This window comes from Morone saxatilis, unplaced genomic scaffold (genome assembly GCF_004916995.1).
Source record: "Morone saxatilis isolate NCDOM2014 unplaced genomic scaffold, NCSU_SB_2.0 Contig20, whole genome shotgun sequence".
Lineage (NCBI taxonomy): Eukaryota > Metazoa > Chordata > Actinopteri > Moronidae > Morone > Morone saxatilis.
In genome coordinates this window covers 9106190-9120644 of record NW_023339763.1, presented here as the reverse complement: position 1 = coordinate 9120644, position 14455 = coordinate 9106190, and the positions used below count along the sequence as shown (strand labels likewise).

Below are 14455 nucleotides of genomic sequence, written 5' to 3'. Positions count from 1 at the left end.
GCTCTCTAAACTCAGAAAAAAAAATTAGTGTGAAAAACAGAAAAAAAAAATTATTCAGAAAATCTGAAACAAATTACTCTGAAAAACCAACCATAAAAATAAATTAGGCTACTGAGAAAAACAGAAAAAAAACTACTCAGAAAAACAGAAAAAAAATTACTCAGAAAAACACAAATAATTAGTAAAACAAACCAAAAAATAAATTTTGTGAAAAGTGAATACAATACGCTTCCGTACAGAATAATAACTAGTTCAGCTTGAACATATTTTTCAGCCCATGAATTGTTAGAACAACACAGTTAAGTAAATGCACTAACAGTGATACGTCATAAAACACATAGATGGTGCAGTACCGCTGCTGCCAACAGGGGGCGGTGGGGGCGTTAGGTCGCCGGAAATACGCACCGGTCTCCTACCAACGAAGAAGAAAAAGTAAATGTGCAACATGGCGACTCCCATGCACAGAATAATAGCCAGGAGACAAGCGTGAGTTTAATTGAAATAACTCTGCAAATGTGTGCCGCTTTCATTGTTGTGTGAACACAGTTGTCTTGTAAATAGGAGTAGCATTGAATTCGTCGACCTTCGTGGTGTAAACAGGAGGTAAATGAGGAACCCTGCAGCGCTTAATGGGAGCACAAACGCGCCGCGGTCTTTCTCTAACTTAAATACTAAAAATATATATAATAAATTATTATTCGGACTGTTTTCTCTTCCTTAAACGTCCAGTTAGTCTTTGAACTCGTGGCTGATGTGTTTTAATACGCGAATAACCGATGAGGGTTCAGTTTATTCCACGTTTTAATGTGAGATATATCAGCTAACTGACTCAAAAACCGTGTGCTGACTGAAATATTAGATGTTTTAATGTTTCTCTTGAGTCAGCTGAGTCATATAGAGGAAAAGACCCCGATACTATTGCTTCCATATCAATGTATTGGCTGTTACAGTATCATTAAGATCTGCTGTGTCACTGGTGTTCTTCACATTCCCTCTCTAGAAAAAGAGACGGACAGGTAACTCATGTTGGGCTGCTTTATTATTCAGTCATTTGGCTTTTTACAAATGCATTTAGACTCACATACAGCACTATGAAGTCTGTATGTATCTGTAGAGTCTGAGTCTGTGGGGCAGTCATGAGAAGGATTTCCATATTGCTGCAGAAATAAACAGTCCTGTCCTTTATTTTCATATTGAATGTTAAAAGAAATGTATTAGTCGCTTTATTCGACCTTTTTTACTACATAACATTATATTTTAGTTTACTTCCAGGACACAGTGGCTCAAAATGATCAACGTGGAAACTATTAGAACTGCAGAGCTATCCTAACTTTTAACTTTTAATTACATTTATTTAATCAGGTAATCTCATTTACAAGAGAGACCTGAATACATATAGTATACATAAGAGCGCCAGTCACAGAGAAGCACGTACAGACTTCATCACAGACATCCTTAAACAGTTAACGTTCAGTTTTAATTCATCTCTCTCAGCACATGGAAAAAGACAGGACAGGTTTGAGGAGGTTGTGCTTAGATTGCATCCCGTCTTCAGTCAAAGTCTGTTTCTTTTTAACATGTTGTTTCCAGAACTATAACCACGAGTCCCTGACTTTATGGACATACTGCAGTGGAAATGTTGACTGCATGTTCGATTTAAAATATTAGCTAACTTGTTCAAACCTAAAACAGTTTCGCCAGCAAACACAGCTGCACTTTAGAGAAAAGTAGTTCTTGACAATTAAGATTCAACTGACTAACAAGATCATTTACAGTGATTTTTTTATTTTTTTATTCGCTGTTGTAGTGACTGTCGTTGTTTATCCTCATTCAGATTTGTCTTGTTTATTACACACAGGGAGGCAAACAAACAACATGTGCGATGCCAGAAGTGCTTGGAGATGGGACACTGGACGTACGAGTGCACGGGGAAGCGGAAGTATGTGCACAGACCATCGAGAACAGTTGAGATGAAAAAGAAACTCAAGGAGAATGAAAACAAACCCCTCAGCATCACCGGGTGAGGCGTCTCCATCAGTTCACCAATATATAACTAATATGATACAGTTTATTTACAGCTTCGGGATGCGTGAAATGTTCATCGGAGCTCTCCAAACATCTCTTGCAGCATAATTTAAGTCGTTTGTAGGAAAAAGGGCACATTGTGGGGTTAATAGTCAAATATTTATATTGTTTTATATTTGTCTCTCACTGCCAATGCTGTGGTTGCATCTACTCCAAAAAATATCAAGCTAACCAATGGGTGTACAGACAATGAGTTTTGTTTTAGGGTAGAGTAATCACAGAGTCTGAAACCTCTAAATAGGGAGAGACGCTTGTGTTCTCACTTTGTGGCTTCACGTCTGCTCCTCTAATGGTCTGGATTGAGGTGGGTGACCAGACTGAAGCTGTCTTAGTCAGGGAAATTGAGAGAAACAGCGAGTGTGTCAAACTAAGCTTATATGTGATGTTGTAAGACACTGTTTGCCACGAGGCAGCAAAAAAACACTAGATAATTTAGTGTGTGGATTAAACTGAGCCACTTTTATACTCTCATTACGAAATGGACACACGTAAAGAAGCCTATACTGTGAAACTGTCACTGTACATAACCTGACCCATTTATCGCCATCTAGAGGACGTCTTGATAAATACAGCATATTGTTATTTTTTTTTTACTAGGTTTCAAACAAGCAGCAAGTGCAGTATGCCTTCCATTTCTCATGGAAAAATATGCTTTTAGCTGATTTGATCTGACAGATGACCAATCTTTAGGCTTACAACACATCTATCACATAATACTTCATTAGTTGGGAGTAATGGCCCAACTGAGGCTCAGCTTATTGTCAAATAAGTTTCACTAAGGCTGTTGCTTTTTTCTCTCTACAGACCAGGAAGAGAAGGCTCCAGTGAGAAGAAAATTAAAAAGAAGTAAGTAAAATAAATATCAAAATATCAAACTATATTTTGAGAGTATTGGCTGCATCCTCCTCAGTGTTTTGACGTGGAATAATTACTAAAGGTACTTTATGTACCAAAAAAACTTAAAGGTCCCCAGTGTGTAAAATTTAGGAGGTTCTATTGGCAGAAATTGATAATATTCATAGTTATGTTTTCATTAGTGTATAATCACCTGAATATAGGAATCTTTGTTTTTGTTACCTTAGAATGAGCCGTTTTTATCTACAGATGCCGCGAGTTGCCTTCTAGTTTCTCCTGTGGTCTGCAATTACACTGCTAGATGCCACTAAATCCTACATGCTGGCCCTATAAACAATAGACCAGCAGTTCTTTTCCCCCGTTTGGCCAAATTATAGTTTTATTAAGTTAAATTCTTGGTGACATTACATTTTAGTTTGTATAAAATGTCTTCATTTTGAACTGACTTTATTTTAGTCACAGTTACACATGTTTATCAGCTAGTAAGTTGTACTAGTACTGATAGTGTGTCTTGAAGATGTTACAGTAGTCATCAAAAAGGCTTCTTTGGTTCTGCTGACTGGTGTGATGTCTCTTAGCATTTCAATTTGTTTGGGTCATTCACACCTCTTCACCCCAGGGCAATAAGGTCACATGGGAGTCATGTGAGAGTCATGTGAGAGTGGTCATCACGTGGATTTAAGTTTTAATTGGTGTGGAAATTTGCAGTGGAAGGGATGTCATGATGTTTATGGATAGTAGACGACTTCCATTGTAGTATTACTGTGGCACTCTTGACTATAGAGTCTTATTTGAGCAGCATTGACCGTAGTGTGACGTAACAGCTCCCTCTAGTGACGACTGTGAGCCACTACGGTTAAAAACTGCTTAAGCTTTTATCTTATAGACCAGCAGTAATAAAGGCTTTCATATGTCGAAAGATTTTACGATTTTTACCATATTGCAGTGGTGACGGATTCTAATCCACTTCTTTCCATGTCTGCTTCTTCATATGATCGTGTGGCTGTACTGATACTGTTTGTATTTGTTTCTAAAGGTCATTATGTGCTGAAAAACCTGCTACAATATGCTTTTAATTTTATGTGCCGTGCCTTTTCAAATTGTAATTTATTGTTCAGTCCCATCTAAAAAACCTTTTGGCAATAGACCTTTTTCACTGCAGACAGTCTGACTTGTCCCAGCAGGAAAAGCCTGGGTGTTACTAATAACATTAAAGTGTCCCATGACAGTGTAGCCGGTTAGCATCTGAGCGCCCCGTGAATCACGTTTCTTTTTTTCTTTTTTTTCCCAGCATAAATTGTTTGACTTGACGTTGCAGGAAAAGCACAGGTGGAACGAATAAGCTTAACGATGGCCGTTATTGCAGTGCTATGCAGCAATTAATAACGTTATTAGCAACACCTGCGTTTGCCAAGTCAAAATGTCTGCTGTGACAAAAGCTCTGTTCAGCTTTAGTTTCACTCCCCCCCCTTCTACTCCTCTCACCTCCAGTCTGGAAGCCACTTACCTGCGTAGTCATTATAACTCTTGTGTCGTGCAAAGTCTGGTTGTGGGAGGGGCAGGTGCTCATCAGTCAAGAGATAGCAAATGGTTTCTTATACTACATGGTGCAGGTAATGTTCCCAGTTTGCCACTGTTTTTCTCAGTTTAAGTAAAACCACCAAACAAAAAACATGGCATCGTAGACTTTGTCATTTCACTTTTAAAATTAGGCGAGCACAGCATGTCACTGTGAAGAAGGTTACAAAAAACAAACCACTTCACAATCACAGCACATCCCTTTCTTCTCATCTCTTCTCCTCTGTGAAGTGACAGTACAAAAACCAGACTGTAACAGGTACAGCGTGAGACCTTAATAACAATACACGCTGTTCTGTTGTTCTGCGCTCATGTTTTTTCCTTTTGTGCTCCGCCTCTTGCACTCAGGGCTAAAGACTCCAGCGACAGCAGCAGTGATTCAGACGGCTCCTCCAGTGACTCATCATCAGACAGCAGCGACTCCTCCAGCTCCTCTTCAGATGACAGCGACAGCAGCAGTGACAGCGACGATGACAGCTCTTCCTCCTCCACCTCTTCCTCCTCTTCTTCGTCCTCAGACAGCTCAGACTCAGGGAGCAGCAGCGATTCAGATCAAGGACCTCCAAAGAAGAAGAAAAAGAAGAAATAAATAAATATGTTCGTTATTAGTGGGTTTTGTTGTTTGTTTCCCGGAGTAATTTTAGCAGTACACACTTTTTTTCCTCCCTGTTATCCGTCATGGTTGGTTGGGTTTGAATGGATAGGACACCTTTAGGGTTGTATGTCCTACAGTCGCATACTGCTCGAATAGTTTTAGCAAAAATGGAGATCAAAAAGAAAATATTGTTTTGGGTTGCCCATTGTGTCATGTTCTTTTTTCAAAACTTATTTCCCCTGTTGCTTCTGTTAATGTGATATTTTCTCAAGTTTGTAGGCCTACTGGGGATATAAATTTTAAATATCTGAGGAAACTAATGTGCATATTTATGTCCAGTTGGTGATTTTTGTACTAAAGTATATTTTTAGTCAAAGTTAATCTGTACAGCTCACAACCTTAATAAAGCAAACGCCATATATTGAAAAGACACTGATACGAGACCCTTTAAAGGATACTGAATAAAAGTTCTGTTTGTCAAATTTTAACTTTGTTTGAAGTTAGACAGTTTTGTTGCTATTGCAGTTGCTTGTTTCCCTGTAAAATAAACTTGGCTTGTTTTTATTTTTAAGGCTCTTGCATATTCGCTTTTTTGTTTAATAGAAACCTTATGACTTTACATTCATGAATTTGAGAATACAATTGTAATAAATAGGCTTTCAAATAAGTTAACACATCAGATATTTTTACAGTGCCAGTGCCGGGCAGTATTGGTTGACATGCTGTTGTCTCCTTGGATAGCAGAGTTAAGGTGTTAAATTTTGCAATTGTTTAATATGTTGCCTCTTGGACTACAAGACCCTGGAGGAGGATGATGAATTTGGTTGTAGAAGACCACAAAGCTGCCCATAATGCCACAGCTTAGTTATTGAAATGTGGCACAAATCTATATTTCTGAATGTGTTTGATGAAACTAATCTTTTTTGGGAATAATTTATTGCTTTTTGTCAGGGCAGTTATTTTTTATTTTATATATTTTTCCAAATAATAGACCAATCCAATCAGCCAGTCTCAAAAAGTTAGTTTTAACATTTATAAAAACCTACAAAGTGTGCATGAAAGCTACAAACAAGCAGGTCTCTAGCTTCTTATACAAGCACTTTAAGAACTTCTGGATGAACTCATACATTTTAATGACTGAACATTAAAGCACACAAAATGTCTGAAGTTGATAGCAGAAAAAAAAAAAGATCCATTAACAGATCAGAGAAAAAATACATTACAGGTGTGTAACTAACTACAGTAAATGTGTATGTATCTATCAACCTAAAAGACGTGTGACAACTGAATTTAGTAGTCCAGTTGTATATTTAAAATAAGATATTAATCAACATTGGGGAACAATGAAACGCTCTCCGTGATATCCGTCCTGAACGTCAAGTCTGACCAACCTGTGCGTCACAGGAATGTTGCATTCACTGCATGTGGTAATTGTCACCATCAATAATAAATGGCCGCGCTTGTGACTGTGAAACTGTCCAGTCAACATTTAAATGGTTCACCCCGACTTCCGTGTCGGTGATCGGTAAGCAGTCAAAAATAACTCTCAACTCGTGTACACCACCTGAATAGTAGAGTCAGGTGGTATTTTTAAACCCTCCCCCTCCCTCCAAAAAAAAAAGCATCTAATTGTGTCACGTTCACAGAAAATCAACTTCCCTATAATGTTTACTTGGTTATGAGGTTGGTTTGAGATATTTCCGACGGGCAGTGAAGGCGGCACCGCTTGCTGCCATCCATGCATCCAGTCCTGTCTGTGGTACCTGCTGGCTACTTAACTTAGCTACAGCCTTACCTATCAGTCACTTCTGTTCAGGGAAAACAAAAAAATGAACGAGGGACGAAATGATTTTGTGTTGTTCTCCGATCGACGCGCAGCTGCGGTGTGAGAAAAAGATGGAGAGCGTCCATTTGGTGTTAGTATTTTAGCTGTTAAAGCGTTTTTGCTGAGTCCATTTTGCGTGTTAACTGGAAGTGGAAAAGACAAAGAGAAAAAAAAAAAAGAGCTTTCCAATAGCTAGAATGGTTTGGGCCTAAAAAGAAGACAAGAGGTAAGGATGCTAAATACCCCAGACTGTGTTGTTTGATTATTAACTGTACTCAGCGGTTATCTAATAGTTGGAGGGGATGTTAATTTAAATCTCCGCAGAACATTTCAGTGCTTTCATAGCTAACTAGCCGCTAACCTAGCCCTGTGACCAGCTAACGTTGTGCTAAAGCGAAAAATATGCAGGTAGTGCTCGTAAGGTAGCGTGTTAGCCCCTCTGGCTACAATTGTGGAGCTTGTATGTTACTTTTGAGCTCTGCTGACGGCAAACACTGGTTGTTATAATTACAATAAAGCTCAATTGTGTTGTTGTGCGTTGCGAGCTTCCCCGTACTCGAGGAGCGAGACGGACACCGTAGATACAGTGGTCGTGTTTTGCTTCGTGTAATGTTGGCTAACAGGTCATGATGTTTGTGTTTCTCTGTTGAGCCTTCGCCGATTTAACTTAACACAGCTCAAGTTGGCGTATTGTTACTGATGTTACGCTCTCGACAAGGGCGTTTTTGTTTTACGCGTTCACGTTAGGTGCAAGATGAGACAACAAGGAGCTGCGCGCAGTTTGTTTATCATGCGAGTGAGTGCTGTCCAGTCAGAATTGGGTGAATTAAAAGTCTAGGTGAACTCGTACAGCTGCACGATTCAAATGCGAGCAATAATTATGTCACTTGCTGGCAGTTTCTGTACCGAAAACACCAGAGAAATGCCACTAATCCGAGGCCCATAACAGTCGTCGGTTTTCTCACGGTGACAAGCAAAAACTTTTGGGGTTGTTGTGTTCGTACGCTCGCCTCTCTTCACCGTGAGGTTATCCTCGTTTTACGGTACCAGACTGCCTCTCGGTGCCACTTTTAAGTTGTCTTCAGTCCAAATCCCCAAATGACCCAGAAGGACTATTGCGTAGAAAAGCAGGAATAGTCAGTGTGTCTACCAAAAAGGACAGCTGATATGCTTTTCTAGGAAGCCATTTTACGTGCCACGGTTGGGGGAAGGGCCAGAAAATGCATCATAAGTCCAGAGTAACTCTCAGCAGTTGGGGAATATCACCGGTACTTGTGTATTTATAACTAGCAGGATACACTTGGCACATGGAGACCAGGGCAGAGCTATCAAATAGTTTTTTACTTGGGTGACAGATCGTGGTGGGGGAGGCCTAAGGTCATGAACTCATTTATGGCAGGTAGCTGTGAAACTGGCACAACATCTGTAGACAGGCGATGGATGTTTTGGGCTTTTGGTTTGTGGGTGCAGTTGTTTATTGAGTAGACTGCGCGTGGAAGTGTTTTTATCTTCGTGCTGACATTGGGGAGCCGGGTTTCTGGTGATTACTCTGTGTGTAAGAGAGTCTGAACTCAGTGTGGAGTTATAGTAGTTTTAGTTTCTAAGTAACGAGACTTGAACCGTTCCTTCCTCTATGCCTCTATGACTCCTTGTCGCAAGTTTCCAGCAGCGTAGACGCACGAGTTTGGCGTTTCACAATGTCAGAAACTGTCGGGAATATCAGCTGGCATTGATAAAGGGAATTGATAAGTTTGAAGGGATACAATCCCAATGGATGGAACGATTTGGAACCAGATTCCCGGTTCCCCTCCCTGGACGATGTTGCTTTCCTCTTTAACTAAGACAAACATCTCCCTGCTCCATTAGACAATGACACTAGCCACAGTATTTACCAGATGAAGGTATTACTCTCTAAAAGAATGTAAGAATCATTTCCAGAAGCTCTAAAGAAGCACAGTGAATAAGTAGAGTACTCCAACGTACATTATTAAAGCACATGGAAACAACTTAACAGCACTACAGTAAACTTCTTGGGTGGAGTTTCTCTCCCCCCAACATTTGACGCCAAAGGCAAACTGTTTGACGATAGATAGCGTTTGAATCTTCTCCCGTGTGTGGCGGTACGAAGAGCAGTAATGCAATCGCTGAACCTGAATATAAAGTGTACCATGACAGCAATGTGTCCGAAACTTTAATATACATTCTGCAGGGAGACCGATGCCGATGTGGGGAGAGCTGTGAACAAAAATCCATAACCTAATAGTATTCACCCTGGTGTTGAGTAATAAAAGAGAAGATGCCACGTGTTATTGTAAGTTGTTAAAGCAATAGCTCGCCATGTTGCACACTCCCTGTTTGGTCTCCTCTTCTTTTAAAGTGAAGATGTTGAACAGTGTTGGGTGGAAGCATGTCACTGGTTGTGGTAGTTTTGGTTTATAGGATTAGCACAGGAGCAAATAAGGAAATCTTAAGCAGACAGGCGTACGAGACAAGAGCAAAGTATTAAGGCTCTCCTAATGTCATTATTCTTTTGAATTGTGGGAAGATTAATGGAGCCGGTCTTTTAAACAAACTAAAATAGTTTTATTGTTCATAATAAAAGCTCACATCCAGTCTAACGCAGACCGAGCCAGCGCGGTCAGTGTGTCACGGCAGATAAAGGTTCGTGCTTGCACTCCCTGTGACGCAGCTCGCTGTGAAATCCTCTTCACTTCCTGTTTAGGTTTTGCTCTGTGGCTTTAGTATAACTGTTTCCTCTGTCGCCAAGCAAAGGGCACATGTTCTGCTGAGATGTTATGGTCACTTGTTTTGTCCGTTCCAGACAGAGGAGTGGGTGCACGTTTCCTTTGGCTTTGACACATCCATTGTACATTGCGGTGGTAGTACAGTGCGGTTTTGCAGGCTGGGTATTTTGGTAAATGAGCACTACCTAGCTTCAGGCTCTTCAACAACAACAAGTAATTGTGCATGATTGTAGGGCTGCCCTCTGAAAACTGAGTAGTCCTTGTCTGAAAAAACCAAAATGCTTTACAGTCCTCCTTTTATCTTGCCTTATCGGCATCATCTCCGTTTGCCGGGTGAATTGGATTTAATAGGCGAACTCTCGAAGGTATCGTGGCAGTCAACTACTTTGTTTATTGTACTTATTTACTGCAGATTTTTTTTCTCTGTTATGCTTTAAACCCTACCCAAAGTTAGAGCTAATTGTGTCTTCAGCTAAGGCCTTTAAGTTTATAATCAGATCCAATTTCTTTTACAAAGAGAAGCTTGTCGAAAGTAAGTTGTTTGAAGGCTCTTCCACAGTCTGCCAGTTTAATTAGCTCGAATCTAATCAGACATCAGCAGCTCTTTTTTTATCCCTCTGTACTGTTGCTCACACAGCAGAAAAATATGCTACTCACTGTGTCCTGACCTCATGCATCTGTTCCTCAGCGTTTGTTCTCTAGGATGTGAGTTTAAGCTCTCGTGTCGGTATATAGTACGGCGGAGGTGAAGCTCATTAAGGTCATTTCATCTCACAGATCCGGCGTACGTCCGAGGTCTGAGATTTTCGCTCTATAATATCGGCCTGGAAGCGAGAACGCCAGTCGTAGTCTATCGCAGCGGTAATGCTTATGATGAACAGCAACGAAGTTCATTGGCGTAACATTTTTCAGAAGAGGGTTAGTGCTTTGCAGGCAATAAAAATGGATCAGCGACATAAACGGTGAAAATCTTACATAGTCAGATGGACCCAGGAGAGTTAAATGAGAAGTATATCCTCTGTTATGTTTTGTAATACACAGAAAGAAACTAATATTGAGCTATATTAAGTAGAGTCAGCATTACAGAGACACAAATTCTGTAATGCAAACTATTACATTTTCCATCAAATGGCGTCTTCATTCACGTTTGGCCACAGCATGTATCAAAGTGCCTGCTCTCGGGGGGGGGGTTTATTTAGAGGTTCAGAGTAGTAAGCTATAGGTTAGCACGTTTCTATTTGTAGTCAGGCAGATATTCCAGTGTCAAATTAAGCTCCGACTGCTCTCTGAGTAATACGATTGTGACTGACACATGGGGAAACTATTCCATAAAGCAGGCATTCCTATGACTCCTCAGTAAGGTTGGGCTCATTTTTGACTTTCGTTGTTGTCACGTGTAAGAAATAGGAATGACTGCGTGTTGGTGCTGTAAAAGTAGCATGATGCCCTCATTTTAATCTGCTTGGGTCATGTTTCAGCAGGGTCATTGGAGTTTCTAAAGGCTAAAATTACCTTGACTAAAGAACGGTTGATTCATGTTTTGGGCAAGTAATAGCCTATTATGTCGATTGTTTGTTTTCATTTAAAGGCTTTGGTAGTTGAGATATTTTAGCTTGCACAAATACGTTTGAAGAATTCCGCGTAGTTTGTCCCAAATATTCACTTGTAAGGCTTGTTTTACTCAAGTTTGGACTACTTCACTGTTCACGATGAGAACTAAACATTGTGTGTGTGCTGAACATGCTGAGTTTAAACCATAGTTTTATCATACACGATTGGACTATATATTGAATTCATATTGACACTATTCACCCAAGGAGAGTAAGTGTAAACTGTTCTTCTTACCATAGTTCAGATACGGGGAAAGAGGGACATGTAAAAAAAAAAAAAAAAGCTAGACTTTTTGGCTTGCACATTGAAGAGTTTGAATGACGCAGGTTTTTTGGGAACGTTGTCAAGATAATTGAGGGTTGTGTGTCATGTTCCACTAACAATGTGGCAGAAAAAAAAAGTACCCAGCGTGTTATTTGTGCCAAACCTGCTAGTGAAAGCGCTTTTCTTACTGAGCTCATCTGACATTATTGTTCAATTCTAAAGCCACGACTTCCCAGGTGTGTACACTTTAACTATGTGTGCTATAGACTTTAACACACACACTCAGGCTGTTTTGAGAGACCTTTTAATGTCTGAGGAATTAATCTAAACGCAAAAACCATTGTACAACACCTGTTAAACACTTTTGTATCAGCCTAAAAGTTTGAGAAAGTTGCTGCTTAAAGTTTTTTTTCTCCTGTCCTAAAGTAATATAGTGCAGTTTTCAGAATACACAGTTAGATATTGGCATCAGAGTTTGGTGTCCACTGAGAACAATACATCCCGCCCTTTCAGTAAAGTTGCTGGATGTCAGATACATAAAAAAAAAAAGTCTCTTGAACCGAAATGTCATTAACTTGTATTTAATTGCAACAGTCACAACACTGGGACCCGGTGCGAACAGCTCCCTCTGATTCGGATAATGCACGCCTGCTGAGTGGATGCATTCCAGGCTGTGAGTCAGTTCAAATGCTTCAGACCTGCCTGAATGAAAGGATATAAGCAGTTGTTTGGAGAACATGCCAATCAAGATTTAGAGGCTTGTTTTGATATGTTAATTTGAGCTAATCAGAAGCCACGGAGACATTTTGAAGGGTTTTTTTGTTTTTTTGAAGCAGCAGCTAAAGAAGTCTTTGTGCTTAGACTTAATCCTAATTTTGACATTGTCTTGCTCAACCATCATCGTCAGTCATCAATCTTACTTTGACATAAAAGGCTCAAAGAAAATGAGGCTTATTCATTAACCCTATTATAGTGTGAATGAGATAATGTGTCTGCCGTACAGGAATATATATTTGCACTGGCACAAGATCGAGTATATATCTCTGTTTGTGTTTTCTTGGCTAACCTTATTTGATTTTTAAGAGAGTCTTGATTTAGTCAAGTCACTGCATTTTCAAAAATCATTATTTATTTTGCTCAAATTCTGATATAGTCCTCGTCTTAATGGCACGTGGTTGCGACAGCAGTCGTCCCCAAACAGCTGCTTATATGAGGCAGGTTTGCAGCATTTGAATGGACACTCCCTCTGGAATGGCTGCTGTCAGCAGGTTTGCCTCAAAAGCACCAGGGGAGGTGGCACTGCCTGCCCATCTGTACCCATTACTGAGAACTTAACTGCAGGAAACATTTATGTTGGGGGATAGTTTGACAGTTTTTCTTTTTTTATATATAAACATAATTGACCAAACGTGATGCTATATGTATTACTTAACCTCCATTACACAAATGAAAATGACATGGTGTGAGTTGTTAATGCAAAATTTGGACCATTTGTGATCATCATACTCGGCACAGAGTGTAAAAACGTTTCGTACCAATTAAACGGTATCGCACAGCTTTGTAGGTGCTCAGTTACATTTTCTCCTCTACAAGCTTTGTTATTGATTAAATCAACCAAGGATAGTGGTCTACTTCTATTTATACAACTAAATGACATATATAATTAATGTGCTGAATATGACTACTCCCTGCAAATACAAACTTAGAGGGGGAAAGAGATTAGAAAAAGTTGTAAATTATTCAAAACATTACAGTATTTCCAAAAGCATCAGCCCTGATCTTAAAGACGTGAAGCCCTTCCCAATGTGCAGTCGTAAAGTTTCCGTTGATGATTATGTCTAAAGACAAAAAATTCAAAATGTCACAATAAAGTGATTGTGAACTGAGTCAAAGGGAGTTTCCTGGGTTTGGACTTTTGTAGGATTATTTTTTGTCTTAAATGACACCATAATTAAATATAACTGTAAAGTTATTGTAAAATGATTCAGCAACATCATTATGTGTGTTCCCCACAGTGAAATATTTGAAACAAACAAAGATGTCTTGTGAAACAATAATAATCTTTACAATTTTTCTTTATTTAGCTCTTCATTGCAGCAAAACTCCTTAGTGATCAAATAAAGAAAACCTTGATAATTCAAAGCAAGTGCAAGAGGGACAAATCTAGAAAAGCAAGATATTGAGGTGAAAAAATCAGAAGAAAGTAAGAGTCAGTTTTTATTCTTATAGCCCAAAATTTAAAAAATGTACATTTACATTTGCCTTGACAGCTTTAACAAAAACACCCACAATCCTTAAAGCTTCAATTTGAAAAAAAAAACCTTCCAGGACTGACAGACAGAACAACCTGAAATGTGAATAAGAATTTAATAGATATAGATAAGAAGAAGTAGAAATACTAAACTTACAATGTGGAAAAACTGTGACAACTTTATGTAAATTAAAAACAAACAAACAATAATACAATATATAAAAGTGTAAAAGATGTTCAGCTACAAATCAGGACTTTGAAAAGAGCTTTGAATGATCTGGATCTGTGCACCATGTCCGTATCAAGGAGTCGGATCTGGAAGTGTGCCTTTCGAAGCAATCAGATCTTAAAATCAGCTGTAAACAGAACAGGAAACCGGTACAGAGACAGATACCAGCAGTAAAATGGCACAATGTCGGCAAATTTTTGGCACTAGATTAAAAAACCTTCTATGCGATGTGTGATGATAACACATTTACCAGCATGTGTCATCACCATCATCATCATCGTCGTACGCAGATGATGAAAACACACCCGTTTGTTACAACCTGCAGCCAGCCGGAAACTGCGCACTGTCCCTTTAACAAGCTGCACGGGTGCTGTGACCTGTGCTCCGGGCATAGTGGGGGGGGGAGGGAGGGAGGGTT

At 39.5% G+C, this 14455-nt stretch overlaps 2 protein-coding genes and 1 long non-coding RNA gene across 6 annotated transcripts in view; 2 read left to right on the top strand and 1 right to left on the bottom strand.

Annotated features, from left to right (window-relative positions):
- zcchc10 (zinc finger, CCHC domain containing 10) overlaps positions 1 to 5126 on the top strand; it is a 21316-nt gene extending 16190 nt beyond the window's left edge. Inside the window, exons 1-4 of one of the 2 annotated variants that reach the window (XM_035666511.1) lie at positions 370 to 486; positions 1859 to 2020; positions 2890 to 2931; positions 4867 to 5126. In XM_035666511.1, the coding sequence (XP_035522404.1) occupies positions 437 to 486; positions 1859 to 2020; positions 2890 to 2931; positions 4867 to 5107 (495 nt within the window). In that variant the 5' untranslated portion in view covers positions 370 to 436 and the 3' untranslated portion in view covers positions 5108 to 5126. Of the gene's footprint in view, positions 1 to 369; positions 487 to 1858; positions 2021 to 2889; positions 2932 to 4866 lie in introns of those variants that run through there. The other variant, XM_035666512.1, reaches the window with a different exon arrangement.
- On the bottom strand, positions 4227 to 8125 carry LOC118331523. 2 transcript variants are annotated; one of them, XR_004796886.1, is made up of 2 exons: positions 7845 to 8125; positions 4227 to 5078 (listed from the first exon to the last, which is right to left on the bottom strand). It is a non-coding gene; the product is annotated as an uncharacterized LOC118331523 (long non-coding RNA). The 2 variants fall into 2 exon arrangements; XR_004796887.1 differs by lacking the exon at positions 7845 to 8125 and adding an exon at positions 5173 to 5314.
- The window catches only part of aff4 (AF4/FMR2 family, member 4), a 29048-nt gene continuing 21364 nt past the window's right edge, over positions 6772 to 14455 (top strand). Inside the window, exon 1 of one of the 2 annotated variants that reach the window (XM_035666506.1) lies at positions 6772 to 7164. The gene's annotated coding sequence lies outside the window, so the exon portion shown is untranslated. The remainder of the gene's footprint in view (positions 7165 to 14455) is intronic. The other variant, XM_035666504.1, reaches the window with a different exon arrangement.